Below are 17251 nucleotides of genomic sequence, written 5' to 3' on the forward strand. Positions count from 1 at the left end.
CATTTAGGTCATTTAAAATAATTATTGCTTTGGAGGGCATATAAAGCCATTATTCAATAAGCCACACTTGACACCAGAGGGTGACACTCTACTACGGATAATAGTAATACTAGTAGTAACAAATTATATAAAATATAAATATATTGCAAAGATAGATATTTATATTACAAAAAATTAAGTTTTCCCTGTGTCTATTAGGAGATTGTTGACGTCATTTTAAACATAATTATATGAATTATCATCCGATTTAAAAAAAAGAAAGATTTACAATTTATGAAATTTCCACACTTATTTTGATTAATCAATTTGCAAGTGTATAACCATATACTTCCATATTTATATAACAATTACTATAAATTTATTATTGAGATTGCTGTTTTTACGGAGCATCACTTTAATTTATTTAAAATTGACTTTAAAAATTAAATTTTATTATAACAACATTTTTAGCTTTTTAGATATAAGCAACATTCTTCTCCTTAAATATAATTTTATACGTTATATATGAGAAAATTAAGAGCCGCGAGGCCATATCTCATTCTATTCTCAAAGGGCAACTAATAAGACATTTCTAGCGAGATACCCAACCGGCATCGCAGCCACTTTGTGTCCAGAAAAGACACACAATGGTCGGGGTGTCAGCTTAGTTTAGAGTAAGCTTACATGGAAATCCGTGTAGGCGTAATAATATATTGCTGGTAATACTTACTTTTATTATATTATATGGGCTTCTTGAGGCCTTTTATCTAAGTAAGGGAGTAATTTAATATTAAAAAAATGACATATATCATCATCATATCAGTCGTTAAGTGTCCACTGCTGGACATTGACATTAGGAGAGGGAGTAGTTGCCAGTAATTGCCATGTTTGGCAAGCGAATCGACGACCGCAGATAGGTTTTTGGCGATGTTTTTAGAGAGACGCTTTTGCCCATCCCTTAATCATTAAGTTCACTTAGTCGCCTTTATGACACCCACGGGAAAGAAAGGGGTGGCCCATTCTATGGCGGGAGCACACAGCAAAGGCCTACATAGAACATATTTAATTTTTTCGAAATAAGTACATAACGTATAAAATTAATAAGAATTAATTTAAGATACCTAGTACTTTGTGTGTGACAAAGTTAATCAAATACTGTAATTTCTTAATCTTAAAAATCAGTTAATACAAAATAGATTCAAAATATATTACATTAAAACAGACAATGAGGCGTATCGTAGTGGTAGTTCGAACTCAATCGCCCACTATTAAATAATAGGTACAAAGAATCGCGGGCGCAGGCGAGCGGCCGATAATAAGTGTAATTACCCTAACCGCGTCCTTGTTGCGTCCTTGCTTTCACTGATAACGTCGTTCGCCGAGTTATATCTCTTATATAATAGTTTAAAATCTTGCTCTTGAATTTGACCTTTTATCTCCGACCCAATGCTCTGGTTTTTGACAGCAAACCCATTTCGTGGAAGACCAATTACTTTGTACGGAATGGAATATTTTATATTTTGCACAAAAAATTACAATTTACAATTATAATATTGCGCAATAATGTAATGTGTAAGCTTTTATACTAGTTTTTATCTACGCCTTTTACCTTCGACTGATAAAAAAAAGTATCTTATGTCATTCTCCTATACACGTATTATGAATATACCAAAATTAAATTTTTGAAAATTTGATTGCCTCTGAGATCCTTAAGAATCCATATCTTTAAGATTATCCAAGGGCTGGATAATCTTAAAGACAGACCGAGAGAAATGGAAAGAGTTTGATTGAGACAGGTATTTTACTAACAGTGGCTTGAGAGACTACGAATACAAAAACAATATAAAAATTGCGTCCTTAGTAATATTATAAATATGAAATATATGATTCATTTGTTTGTTATTTATGGAGAAGATATGGATTCTTAAGGATCTCAGAGGCAATCAAATTTTCAAAAATTTAATTTTGGTATATTCATAATACGTGTATAGGAGAATAAATGTAAATAAAATAAATTTGTAATAAGCATCATCATCATTATTACTACCTATTCATAATCCACTATAGAACATAGGTCTCCTTCTATATTACACTCCCTCCCTATACTTGGCCCACACTACACTTGGCTACACGGGGTCGTTACTCAGGAACTTTTCTTCCCCAACAGTCATCGGCTCTCTTAATTCTCCTGGCTATAGCTATCTCTTAGAATCTCTGGACTATACGGTTACTTAAATTCTTATAGATAAATTCTCATCGATTTCGAATATGCGATATAGCCAGTAAAAATCTCCAAAATGTCCCATGCATAACCTTCAATAAAAAAGCATATTTTTTTTATAAAAAGACGGCAGCACATCTGTAGTGTCTTTGGTGTTGCGCGTGCTCACGGGCGGCAGTAGTCACTTACCATCAGGTGAACCGTATGCTCGTTTGCCCCGTGTTATAAAAGAATATTGACATATGTTATCAACCTTATACAATTTAAACTTTTTTACTTATTTTACGGCTTTTATTACTTACATAATAATCGTATATGTATGTACATAATAGTGCAGTAAACCACTATGGTAAACCTACATCGACACACCAAATAAGAAGATATATGTCGTCTAATTTATTATTTTTTAATTTCCTTGAATTATTGATGCTTTAATTAATTAGTAATGAGTTATTCCATAATGTAAATGGACACAAATGGCAACTGAATATTAAATAATGTGAAACATATACTCATTTCTGCTCGTTGGCCGTTACACGAGGTGATCAGTGGGCCAAGAAAATGTAGAATACATAATATCGTAGATAGGTGACTATATATGGAGAACATGCCTATCCACAAGATGTACAGAGGTTACATCTTTTAGATAGCAGTTAAAGTCATCGATCACACACTGTCACTAATATCGTTAGCCATGCCGGAAACTGTCAAGCGAATTAGTTTGACACTAAACTAATTGACAGTAACCATACGTAATCTACTAATTAAGAAATATGGTGACGATATTATGTAGGTAACTACATTCAGTCAGAAGTCACATAACGATGATAACAACCAATGCCTCGTAACTTTTATAAAATATTTACAGAAATGTCCTTTTAATAATTATATATAACTTTAGAAGACAATATTATACATATCCTCCTGCTCTATATTACATAGAGAAACACTTTTTTATATTAAAATAATTTTAAAATAGAAAGTAGAATCTATCATTTTAGTTTTCGATCCGACTTTAAAAAGAAGGAAATTCTCAATTCGATTGTATTTTTCTTTTTATGTTTGTCACTTCATAACTCCGTCAGTTCTAAATTTTTATTCGATTTGGAGAAATCTCATTTATCTGAAAAGATATACGAGGTTTGTTACGTATAAAAGTTTTTTAAAAATTTTATTTTACAATTATTCAGGTAAATCAATTTTATCCCCTTCAAAGTACTCCCCCTGTGACATAATGCACTTGTGCCAACGCCGTTTCCAAGAAGGCTCCTTGAAAGTCCTCTGGTTGTAGGTTTCTCAGCTGCCCCGTCGTAGCAATTTTTTTTATCTCATTTATGTCCCCCAAATGCCGCCCCCGAAGTACCAATTTGGTTTGGGAACAAGAAGAAGTTGGGAACAAGAAGAAGTCACACGGGGCCAAATCCGGCGAATAGGGGGGTGTTCGGTCACCGTAATGGAATTTTTACTCAAAAACTCACGGACAACAAGAGAGGTGTGGGCAGGGGCATTGTCGTGGTGAAGAATCCAACGCCCCTCTCGCGCCAATTCTGGACGAACTCGTGCCACACGAGCTTTGAGGCGTCTGAGCACATCGACGTAGAATTTTCCATCAACTGTCTGGCCTGGAGGGACGAATTCTTGATGGACAATCCCCCGAACATCGAAAAAAACAATCAACATTGTCTTGACATTTATTTTCTTGATTTTTTTGTTCGTGGTTCCCCGGATGTCTTATCGAATTAGATCGGCAAAAATATTCTTGCCGAGTTTCGAGAGAAACTTGATTACGACGCGCTGCTCTTCAACGGAAGCGGGCTCCATGCCGACGGGGTTTCGTTAAGAGGTAACTTCACAGATGGCGTGACAAGCCAGTTCGCACCGCACGGCGGTCAGACCAGAACTGAAGCATTGTTAGGGACATAAGGAAGGGGTCCTGCGCTTACCTGGCCTCCCCACTCCTCTTTCTCGCATTCCAGAACACTTTTATACGAACTTTCCGGACAGACCTCGTACTTACATATTGGTTCCATAGAAAACTTATCAAAATCGGTTTAGATTATAAATCAAAATAATTAACTAGTTTTGTCACAATTGAAGTCAGTTTTTTTCTTATGGAAAACTATCTTTAATTATATTTTCGTCATATTCGAAATAAATTTAGGATATTGATGGATTTCTATATCTTCTGGAAAATTTTGTTAATATTAAAAGTATTCATGGTTTTATTAAACTCAATGCAATATCGTGTGGTATTTAAAAAATAAGAAAATAGATAAATTGTACTGTTTTATTTTCAATGCGTTACAATATCGATATTTTGCAATCGAACCGATATTAAATTAGGTACAAGTGTACAATAAACGCGCTGTGACGCTAATATTCTTAAAATTATAACTAGTGCCATGTGATATGATCATACAGATAGGCAATTGTCAAGATATTTACCTATTAACAGCGTAAATGTAATGTACCGCACAGAGACGCCTCCAGATTTTAAACTCATATTTTTTTTTTTATTTTGTGCATATACACATATTGAACTAGTAACTGAATATAATAAACAAAAAAATAGGAGCTATAATTTATATTATATTCAAACTAAAGTTAAGGAAAAACAAATCACACAGTCTATACCTGTTTAAAAAAAAAAACAGTAAGCAACACTATTTTAATCATGTATTATATATTATAATAGTCTCATGTATTATAATAGTATATAACCAATTTTAAATATATATAAATAAATATATATCCGTTTAAAAGAAACACTATAAAAGTTCTGCAGTATGCTTTCAATTAAATATAATTTACAAAATATTGGAGAGCGCCACTGTACAACACATTACTTATAATTAAGTTCCGTTTTGCCGGAAATGATCGTTTTGAAGTTGAAATAAACTTCAAAGTACATATTTCATTTCCGACAATACAGCAATTTCAATTTCAGAAGTACATATTGCATTTATTCTCAAATATATTACAATTTTTATAAAGAACATCATTACTGTTTAAGTCCCATTATTCTATGATACATTCATATATCTAAGAATTATACAATTTTATTAGATGTCGTAAATATTGAATATTTACTTACTCAATAAAATAAAAGCCTTTTTTTTTCTTTTCAATAAATAATAAATGTTGTTTTAGAAAGGCCTTGTAATTAACCAAATAATAATTATCTGTGTAAATCTCAGCATATCAATTAAATTGCTTTTTTCATTAATGTTTTATTTTTTTGATTGCCAATGAAACAAAAATAACCTAAACTGATTCATTACTTCTGTAAATACATTACAGGAAACCTGTATTTTTTATGAGTGAGCGTTTTCAGTAAAGGTTTTTGAAAACAGAAAATTTGCGGAATCGACTTATCGATAATATCCTAAATTATTGTTAATGATAATGACTCTAAAATACTTTGAGCCTTGATTCTGATATGATTTTCGTATGAAATTTTATGTACAATAACTACTTTTAAAACAAACAATATATTTTCCTAAACTTGTGCTAAGTCAAAAAAAAAAAGATAAAAGTAAGAAACAATAATTCCAATTTCAATATAACTAATATGGAGAAAATTATCACTGGAATTTCGTATTAATTTTGTTTATTAAAATAAAAATCATAAAGAAAACTTTGGTTTATTTTTGATTAAAGAAAATAGTTTTAATATCCATTCACACATAAATAAATATCTTTTATAAAGAATAATAAAAAGTTGGGTTATGTTTACAAGTTAACAAGCAAATGTTCTTACAAGTACACTTACATTTATAGTACATAACAACCTTATAATAAATGGAAAGATAATATTATTTACAACTATCGAGGGCACAATCTTATAATTAAACTAGGAACAAATATTATATATAATTTTAATTATAATAACATTTCATTAATTAGATAACCTACATAGTTTATGACAGACCTAAAATTATTTCCTTTATCAAGTGATTTGTCATGCGATTGTAATATGCACGTACACATTTATAGTCTTAATCTGTAGTGAATTTCAAAAATTTTTAATGTTAATTGTCACTTATGTAGCCACTATATTATATTTTCTTACGGGGCGATTCGTAAATATTAAATTACATATTTAATGTACAACAAATGTGTTAATTATTTATTTAATTTTTCCAGCGTACATAGTGTTTAATAAGAAAATTAATGGAGTGTATACATAACCAATGTCGGAACATACAACCATTCAGTTATAACAGTCAACGAAATTTAGTAAAAACAACCAGTTAAACTTAATTCAAAGATTAAGGTCGCCCGTGTGTGCACGTCCTAACTTAACCCTATAATATTGCTCTCGATACGAATCATAGAGACACGTAAGTGTACGTACTCGGCCGTCAATCGAGATTCGATGACGTCCGGGACATCTTGTACAATTATTTAACAATTTTACATGTTATGATCTCAGTCGCAGCACAAATATAAACATTCATAGTCACTTAATTGTGAACATTTAATAAATACTATGGACGTATTTCCGCCGAAAAAGCATTTCAAGATGAAATACCCAAAACGCTGCTGGATAGATGCTATTCAAAAGGCTGCGGCCAGAGCGGCGGTGGAGGCGGTAGAGGCGGCAGCGGATAGGTCGGCGGCTATGTGGAGATAGCAGCGAGGTGAGGCAGTGCTGAGGGATGCGGAGCGTGTGGTGGTAACGGATGTGGAGGGTGCGGTGAGGTGGCAGGTGGAGTGCTGCCAGATTCGCACGTAACCTTGCCCATAAATGACCTAATATCGTCGAAGTATGCATCTTCACGCTCCGTATCCGCTGAGCTGGGAGAATCTCCGCCTTCCGCCTCGTGCTTCTTTAGGTGTCTATCGAGATTGGTCTGTTGTCCAAAACACCTATCGCATAACGGACATTTGAATGGTCTCTCTTTGTTATGGATATTCCGAACGTGTCGCTGCAAATTAGATGAGATCGAAAATGAACGCTCACAGTACTTACACTTATACGGCTGCTCTCCTGTGTGTGTACGAAGATGACGGGTGAGATTGGCGCTACGTGGAAATACTTTTCCGCAGAATTTGCAAGCGTATCTATCCCGCAGCTTGCCGCTAGAATAGGCACTAGGAGGCCGAGGCGGCCGCTGAGGGCCATCAGTGCCGAGAAGTGGGGATAAAAAATTAAACGGACTCGGTACGTAGGGCGAGTGAGACGAATTCAAGAGTGAGTCGGGAGAATTAAAGTAGAACCTCGAAGGATAATGATTCGGGTACACGGGTAATGGGAAGGCGAGCGATTGCGAGACCATAGCGGGAGAGTCTTCTCGCTTAGGCTCGACTCCTTCTACATCCACATCAGTTGTGTCATTTTCTGGGGTCTTATTTCTTTCGACGGGACTTTCGGGTGGTGAATAAGACTTTACTGATGAATTTCGAAAGGAACGATCGTCATTATCTACTTCGAAATCTTTGTCGGTTTGCTTTCGTGACACCGATAAATCAAGAGGCTGATCACCTTGATCTTTTCTGGTATCTTCCTCTGCGTCAGAATACTCTGAGTTTTTATCGTCACTAGCTACACTTTTTGATAAATCTTTGGGTGATGGAGATACTGACTTATGCCCTTTTATGTCATTATTATTAAGTTTTAATGAGAAATTGAACGGTGATTTACGTTTAAGCTCATCTCTTGAGAAATTAAATGGAACTATTGGTGTCGATATTGGCATAATAGGCGATGGACGTTGCTGAGTTACATCTTCTACTGAAGGTGAAGACTGCTTCGAATATAGATTAAGTGTTTTGCTTGGAGTCATTCTATCATTTTCATTACTTCTTCTATTGTTATCGAATTCCAATTCTTTGCTTTTCTTAGAATCATCTAGAGACGTAGAACTGTCAATGCTTTTAACAGACATTCGTCCTTCTTGTTGTTTAGAAACCATATTAGAATTTGATAAAGCCATATCATGTTCCATAGCTAATCTCACACCTTGGACGTTAAACAGCAAGGGATTTAAAAAATCTGGCTGATAAGCAGCTGCAGCAGCTGACAGCAGTCCAGCGCTGTAATGGGGTAATTTGTTATAAGGAAGAGGTAAAGTTAATCCTCTATAGAGCGGATAACTCAAAGGATTTGGATTGTTTGTGGTATTCATTCCGAGTGTTGGTAGAGGTGGTATTTGTGGTAGTCCTTGTGGCATTTGGCCTCGAAGATTTACAGTAGCTGCAGCAGCTGTATCACAAAATCTTTTATGTTTAGTCAGAGATGCGTACGAAGTGAATGACTGGCCACATTTTCCGCATTCCACTAAAGCTCTACATGCAACATGCATGCGTTTATGACGGCACAGATTCGAGAACTGGGTGTAGGCCTGAAAATAGAAAAAAGTATATCTTATATTTATTTTGATTTTATAATTCTTTCATTTTTTGATGTTAGGATCTATGACATTATTTATCATTTGTAGAACAATAAATGCGCTGTCGATTACACTCTGAAACCTATTGACTCAAAAGTCCATTGTTCAAAAATTGACTATCAGACAATTCGTTACTTTATTTACCATTCCAATATGCATAAAAAACACCTTGGAGTCTTTAACAGTGATAAGAAGACGAATGAGAGCTAACTCTGCCTTGTAATTAGACAATTCAAGTTAGATAACAAAACAATTCTTACCTTGAAGCAAACCTTGCACTGGAAGGGCTTGACACTGGAGTGTATGTGTGTGTGCTGCTTAAGGCCGGAAGAGGTGGCGAAGGTCTTGCCACACTCGGGACACGCGTGGCTGCGCGCGCCCACGTGCTGCGCGCGGATGTGGCGCTGGAGGTTGGAAGGATCGGTAAATACCTGAAATAATCAGGTTTCGGAGCCGGTGAAATATTAAGCTCGAGTAAAGAATATTAAAATTTAATGACTTACAAGAGCTATGCTTGACTGCCAACGAAAGAAGGGTCATATTTTTTGGATGTTTATGTTCGTATATTCGCATCTTAATAGGTGCAATATGTACTTTTGTAATCTACCTAACGACAGCATAAAAATGCATAGACATTCTTACGTCCTTTTCAAAACAACCTTTTGGAGATTTAACAGCTCAAACAATTGTTGAGAAATTTGGCATACATATTTGATGGATAAGTTTAGTTCTTATCCTATATTAGTACGAAAGGAGTCATGAGTTTAGTACAGATAAAGATATTTGAATGTTAAAATGTTTATTACTCAAATACAGCAGTAGAGTTTTGAATGAAAGGTTCATATACAGACTATTACCTAAATTGACGTATAGGCTGTTCTAATTGAGTTGGACAAAGTCGTGAGACTCATTTAATTAATGACGATTATTATAAAATTTTATAATTATGTGACCAACAATATACCTTAGGGCAGTTCTCGCAAGGGTACTTCCGAATATCAGTATGCGCAAGTGCTCTGTGACGTAGCAGCAACGCGCGGGAACTGTACGCGCGGTTACACAGTTCGCAGTGGAATGCTGCTGACGGCTGCGCGTGCGCTTGCACTAGGTGGCGATCGAGTCTGCAAAATAAATTCATAACACGATTTATAATTTTGAAAGTTAACGATAAATATATAGAAGATTTTACTTATTAGTATTCTAAAGAGTTAGCAGAATTAGTTCATTCCTAGTGTGAGAGTGGCGTCAAGAGATTCTGAACTTTTGAAGTGATTTACCGAATAATAAGTTAATGTTAATATTCTATAATTTAACATGATAGATATATTATTTACTTTTCTAAAATCTTCAGAAAAATATCTACAGTCATATTAAAAATATTTAGGTATTATATTAAAATATAATAAGGAAACAATTATCCGAAAGCCATTCACTAAAAAAAAAAAAACAAATTCTCCAAAAATGTAATGGCCTATAATCTAAAAGGTAACGGAACAAAATGGTTTCCATGTGGGCAAACGTGACATTTCCATCAAGTTTAGTATAACGCTGTTGGTTAGAAAGTGATGATATTGCTAACGAACTAGAATCCAACACCTCCAGGTTGACAACAACCCACAGGAGAAACAAAATAGTAACATCTATATGCATCGAGATCGCCCACACTGAACCGACAGGCTTACTCTATACATAATTCAAAGTTGTGTTTTAGCACAAACTATCAATGTGAGAAACCATTTTTACAATAAAATCATTTTAGACTCGCAATTTACCTAGGTGAATGAACTTATACTTCATGTTAATATTATTTCCGCAAATATCAAAGGTCATGAAAACCTTAGCGATATGTTCCGACAGTTTGATGGAAAACATATATACACTTAAATCATTTGCAAAAACGGCCTCAGTGACTCTCCTTGGCATAACTGGTCCGCCACACGCAACCCTTACCGCCTCAGGCATTTCTCTAACGCTGCACCTGCCGTATCTGATTCTGCAATGTACATTCTAAAAGTTCACTCCATTGCTTAGTTTACTCATAGGCGTAGAAAAAGATTAGTTTCTACATTGAAATGGATCATGAATGTTTCGATAGCGTCGCAATTGTCAAGTCATTAAGATGACGCGTTTTCACTCTTGCGGACGGCAGGCCCGTCGCCGTATCTTTTAATTAATCTCGGAATAAAATCTCCAGTGGTAATGGTTCCGTCGCTTACATGCTGTCCATTCGTACATTGCGTAGTCGTACCAGTTCCATATTATCGAAGTGGGAAGAGATTCGTTAGATCAAAAGTTTGAGTTAGTTTGTCGCAATCAAAAAGCACAAGTGCCTAATGAAACATAGATTGTTGCAGGCGTCCATAGGCTGCAGTGACTGTTTACCATCAGACAGGCTTTATGCTTGTTTGCTTTCTTTGCAGTTAAAAAGAAAAATATACATATATATATATATATATATATATATATATATATATATATATATATATATATATATATATATATATATATATATATATATATATATATATATATATATATATATATATATATATATTTATCTGAACCTGTAAATGGTCTAGATATAGAATATAATACGACAATAGAAAAATTAAAATTAAATTACAGAGTTATGAAAGTGAATAAAGACGTGTTTAGGAATTGGCATTCGGGTATCTCTGTTTTTCCTGCATGGAATTTGGTTTGAATTCTTTGAAGATAGTTAAATGATACAGAGAAAAAAGGACAGGCTTTATCGCTAAAATCGATCTTTCCAAACCAAGTATTAGTTATTTATATATCTTCTACTATAGTAGCCAAACTTCGTTAAGGATTACTAATAAAGTGTTATAAAGTTTTGTATGTTATTCTATTACATATATACATTAGCTATAGCTGCAGAAGTGCTTGTAATGTTGTCTATAATAAGATCTATATATAATGTATGTACATATAATTACTTCAATTAAATAACAATTTTAAATGAAATCGAAACATGTCGATCTATAGGTAGCTATTTGGGTATTCGTAATGAAGGCGCACTACAACGCATGGCCCCGAGGCTGCTTCGCAACAGCATAGTATATATCTGCGCGACTAATCTTCCGTTGAGGCTTTAGGGATCAGTTTCAAATTGTAAATATTCTTTCTTCGGTTTCTAAATTACCAACTTACTATAAATATACATTGTATGGATACACTAAGAAATTTAAATTTAATACAACTTTATTTCTGGATCATTTTTCTTTTTAATTGGAGATCATTTGAATAATTTAAACAAATAATCCATACTTAACATAATCTTAAAATTTATTCAAAAAATTATTGTACGGTAAGGTTGTAATATTATTAAATAAGTTACAAACAATATTCCAAGTTTTATATAGGGATAAGTATAAAATTATATTAAATATATAATATTTTTTTAAATAATTATATATAAATAAAACAAAAGGTTGCCTGAAAGATCGCTTTTAGCGATAAGGTCGACCATTGTTTTCTCACTGTGATTATTTCTTGTAATTATTTGTATCGATAATAATTTTACTATTGTAATCTTTTGAAGGAAACAATAAAGAGCATCTATCTATCTATAAATAAATATAAACAATTATATATAGTGTTTTACTACTAACTACATTCTCATTCTTATAAAAATCATAGTGACAAATTAATTTTTATACTCGTATATTAGATCTCTTGATACGTATATAACATAAGTATGAAAAGAAACCACATTCTAGAAATGTATATTGGTAAATTTTTCCCCTATGTTGCCATTAAAACTACAGAACCATGAAGTTATCAGTATAGAATCTAACTTCACCGAGGCGAATTCTAATCGAGTTTTCATGTTATTACAAGTGCCCAGCAACATCTAAGTAAACGTTTCAAACAGAGATCGATTGTGTATCTCTTAATAGCGTGTTGCGTAACAGTATCCACGTATAGATACAATTGAAAGTGCTCTGTGCAGTTTTTCGACAATGAAATGTTACAATTTACCGATGCCAGTGGTCAGTGGTCACCTTGTATATTTATCGCGACATGATCGCTCAATTGCTATTTCATTAGTTACGTCTTGTTCTTTTATTATTAAAGGTAGGTATTAATAAATTTCATAATTACGTGCCGCATAGCTCGTGACCGATGGCAATGACTGATCATGTAATGAGTGCTTAATTATTCTATATTGGAAATATCTTATATGACACGATATATCTAATAGTAGAACTGTTAGCTTTGTAAGATATTGAGAAGATATTTAACAATCGGTAGTTCCTTCTGATATATAGATTTCTTTATATATTTCAATATTTTTACAATCATATCTTAAAGTCCCAAAGTTCTGTTGAGTATAACACCCTATTAGGGCGCTTAATGTGCTATTTCTACTATTCACTGATAAAAAACAAAACTAACGATTCGTTGTAAAATTTTCAAAATATCTAATGATTTCCAAAAAAAAAATAAAAAGGACATAATTTGAGAATTATTGAAAATATCATACACAAAAGTCGAAACCTCCCGTTTTTAAAGTTATATAAAAATTAAATACATTTTTTATTAAATAACAATTTATAGCAAGCAACAATCCATAATCAGAATAATCTACATGTTCACGAATTGATAACATCCAATGAACAACTTTCGTCCACTGCTGATCCATTAAGCTCCACCCACACGAGCTATCAGCTTCAAATGCCACTAAAATGTCACTAATATTTTATTTTTATGGTTGATCGATCAACGATCATAATTAAAATATATAAGTTATAATTATTACCAATATTTAAAACAATGTTCTTAAATTTGTATTTATATCAAAAAGTGCATTTGCTTGTGGAAGCAGTCATAAAATTAAAACATCAAAAAAACATAAAAAAAATACATTATTAAATGTATAAAAGAAGTGCAGAAATTACACATTAATATGCTGACTGAGAAAATAATAAAGTATATATTTGAAACAACGCCTTTTTTTATTACAAAATTTTAACTTTAAAATGTTTTATTCACTATAGAAATAAAAGAGGTTAGTCAAGAGGTCATAAAAAAGGTTAGTTTTGACATATTGCTGAAATTATAAAAAGTATAGGCTATAAATCTCCTGCAGTTGTTAATGGTTTATACAAAAATAGCCCTAATTAAGAATGAACGAATAAGTGGAAATAAATCACCAAACGAGTTTAATTAAAAAAAAAAAGAGTGACCTTTCAGTCAGCCAACCAAAATTTTGAAACGTTTGTACAAAAAAGAGAATGTACTCGTAAGTAGAGCGCTTCTGACGATAAAATTACATGTTATGTAAATTTTTTTTATCAATTTTTATGCCAATGACTTGTCGGAAGCTTTCAACGATCGATACAATAAATCTATACAAATTATTTATACTTACTTTCTGCAATATCTGAACTACTTACTTATTATCTATAATTATTAATTATTTTAAGCTTAGTGAGGTCTATATTCGAATTGCAGACACATTTTTATTTCTTTAAAATTTTACTATTTTAAACTACGCAAATAGCGAATCAGTTACGAGAAAGTTACATTTTAGTGCCCTACTCTAATGACGTACTACAGACGTTTCTAGTTACATTTTAATAATCGATTGTAGATCCTAACAATCGGTTGAGAAATTCCATAGTATAATCGATGTATATCGAGATAAGGACAAGATATTACCGATGTCGGCAGGCCAGGCAGGACACGGACTGGGTATCTATCATACGAATATATGTTAATTACCGTCAACAAATTTGAAATATTGAAATACTTTTTTTTTATTTATTTATACTTTATAGTGCACAAAAATTATATTGTTATAAATTATATTAAACGAAGACGTACAACGGGCGAAATTAATTTTGTAAAAGTTTTATTCCAACAAACCTTGAATAGAAAGAAGTATAAATTACCAGTGGGCAGTGTGCGTATAATAAAAAATTTAAACAGTATAGTATTTATTATTATTATTATATATTTATTAGTTCTAATCTAAACCTAATCTAATAATAATAATCCTTACTTTAAATTAAATATACAAGTTGAAATTTAATATACAAGTACTATGTGGAATGGAAAAGGACATAAGCTCTCATCCCAATCAGTGAACATTTTCCGATCACGCGAAGTGAAATCACGTGTAAAAACAAATAAAAGAATAAAAGTGAATAAAATAAATACATTTGCTCCTTACTATAACCCTTAAAGAAACAATCAGATGTGAGAGTATAATTTGTCGATTATTGCTACTATAAATAATAACAGCTATTGAGTCATAAAATCGGCAATAGTTCTACAATAATTTATATTATTAAAAAGATATAAAAATATATTATATAAATAAGCAATAGTAAAACTAAACAAGCACCATTTTATTACTCCACTACTCTATCATATGCAATTTTAAATTGTTAAATAATTATGAAAAAACAAACAATACGTCAACGATATCTATTACCAGTTTTACTTTACGACTATTCTCTTATTTGCATAGTTTAGAGAAATCAATTTAATTATATCAGATACCTACTTAAACGTAAAATAAGCGCAAAACGATAAATCGCGTATCACGAACGAAGATCGATAAATAAACTAAATCTATGATGGGCAAATAATAATGATTGTACAAAAGAGGCGATCACGAACTGATAGCGTATAATTCTGCTTTGACTTCGTAACCGCTGATCATGCTGATATTGGTTCGAGGTGTGACAGCGGCTCCGAAGATCATTCCAATTGTGACAGCCTCTACCGCTGACGAAAGTGAGAGTGCGCGCGTCCGTGCATCGAGCGACTCGGAAGCAATAATTAATTGCCGATAATGTTTCTCAATATTTGTTTCTAATATTACTTAGTTTGATGAAAATTTTTGTTGCCAGGCTGAACAAATGCATAAATATATTATAATACATAGCATAGTTTATTATTTTATTGAAAATAAAATACGGATAACAAAATTATGTTGTAATTTCACTTTTATTAGATTTATATAAAAAACTCCACTTTCAACACAACTTTTTTTCCACACGTTTTTTTTATTACACTCTATCCAACTAAATTAAATAAATACACAATTATGAAATTAAAAAATATACACTAAGTAATTCACCTGTTTTTTTTTTTTTTAATAAAAAAACAGGTAAGTAGCAAATTTGCTACAGAATCGCACAATGTGCGATAGTGAATTACAAATCCGATAAGATACTTCAATGGGATTTCGTAACGTACGATGCATTGGAACAAACCTCGACAGGTATTAGGAGCACGCGTGACGGTATAATTTAAAATATCAATAATATTATCGATGGTTGGTGATGTATATTGTTGACAATATTACAAGTATACCGCTACTTTTCTAGTTAAAATGGATGATAATGGAATGGTAACCCCGTCTAATGTGGTAGTGCAGGTCCCGTGAGTGTTGTAAGAGGCGACTAAGGGAGTTTATAGTGGAAAGATGGGTAGCAACGTCCCTCTTAAAACATCACTTAAAACCAAATTGCGGTTGCCAGCCCACCTGCCAAATATGGCAACTACTGGCAAACCCCACTTTATGGGAGAGACTATATTTAACAGGTAACGGCCGATACAACAACTCCGCCTACGTTAACGCTAGCGTGGTATCAGTGAGTGATGGTAGATGAGAATAGAAACAGGTTAGTTAACCCATCGTGACAAATTCAACAAGAATTTACTACGATGAATTCCAGTGTGGAGATCGACCTGACAGAATATCAATATACTCCATCAGGCTTCTATAAAAAAAGGAACAGTATTGCTATTGAAATACGTTTATGTACTTATGTATATTATTTATAATATAATTAATTTAAAAAATATTGTTGTGTAAAGTAACAGCTGGAAAACGTATGACGTCATACACGTAAACTGTTGCTGCTGGAGCGAAATGATCTGTTAAAATTATTACAAAAATTCCAATTTTGTTTGCTGCTATACGCTGATTTTTATGATACCTACATAACTATAATAATTAAAATATATAATATTAATTTTCTAATTTTCTATAACATAAAACATATCAAATGAAAGTATTAACATCTTTACTTACAAACTTTATAGAAAACAGGTGACAGTGACATATAATTTTTTAGCTTCTTGAATAAAATATAAATAGAAAATAATACATAGTTTCGCTTTAATGTTTCGATTTCCGTCGATAATTGTTGAAAGCGTTTAAAACAATAGTGGATGACACGATAAGGACGTGAGGATACGTAAAACGGTGCATGTCGATAATCTCGATCTAGTATTGCATTATTGATGAGCACCGACGCCACTTCAATAGAATATGATGACACAGCCCATCATTATGGCTTTCTGTCGCTTGTCGTGCCGATATTAAATTCATGATGTTTTTATTTGTAATGGGACACTTTTTTATCATTTTAGTGAGCATTTTATTTTAGTTTCCAATGTAATTTGTTTGTCATTAGTAAAGGATAAAACTATTGTAGTTTTATGGCTGTGTGACCAAAAATAAATTATCCTTTTTCATTAATCCTGTCAAATTATCTCAAATGTCTGTAATCGTCAGATGGTGAGTGTATTTAACAGATGCGGAGGCTTGATCGAGCGTCGCGTGCCCGCGGCGCGCCCGGCAACAAATCATCGAGTCGAGTTATCGAATGGG

General features: G+C 32.8%; 1 protein-coding gene across 4 annotated transcripts in view; it reads right to left on the minus strand.

Annotated features, from left to right (window-relative positions):
- Nucleotides 1-4473: 4473 nt before the first annotated feature.
- LOC113516004 (histone-lysine N-methyltransferase MECOM-like) overlaps nucleotides 4474-17251 on the minus strand; it is a 103451-nt gene continuing 90673 nt past the window's right edge. For 3 of the 4 annotated variants that reach the window (XM_052900976.1, XM_052900975.1, XM_052900973.1), the window contains exons 6-8: nucleotides 9560-9716; nucleotides 8856-9026; nucleotides 4474-8547 (exon numbers count right to left, since the gene is read on the minus strand). In XM_052900976.1, coding sequence (XP_052756936.1) covers nucleotides 6823-8547; nucleotides 8856-9026; nucleotides 9560-9716 — 2053 coding nt within the window. In that variant the 3' untranslated portion in view covers nucleotides 4474-6822. The remainder of the gene's footprint in view (nucleotides 8548-8855; nucleotides 9027-9559; nucleotides 9717-17251) is intronic. The other variant, XM_052900974.1, reaches the window with a different exon arrangement.

The sequence above is a fragment of the Galleria mellonella genome, unplaced genomic scaffold, assembly GCF_026898425.1.
Source record: "Galleria mellonella isolate WM207_F2 unplaced genomic scaffold, CSIRO_AGI_GalMel_v1 utg74, whole genome shotgun sequence".
Taxonomy (NCBI): domain Eukaryota; kingdom Metazoa; phylum Arthropoda; class Insecta; order Lepidoptera; family Pyralidae; genus Galleria; species Galleria mellonella.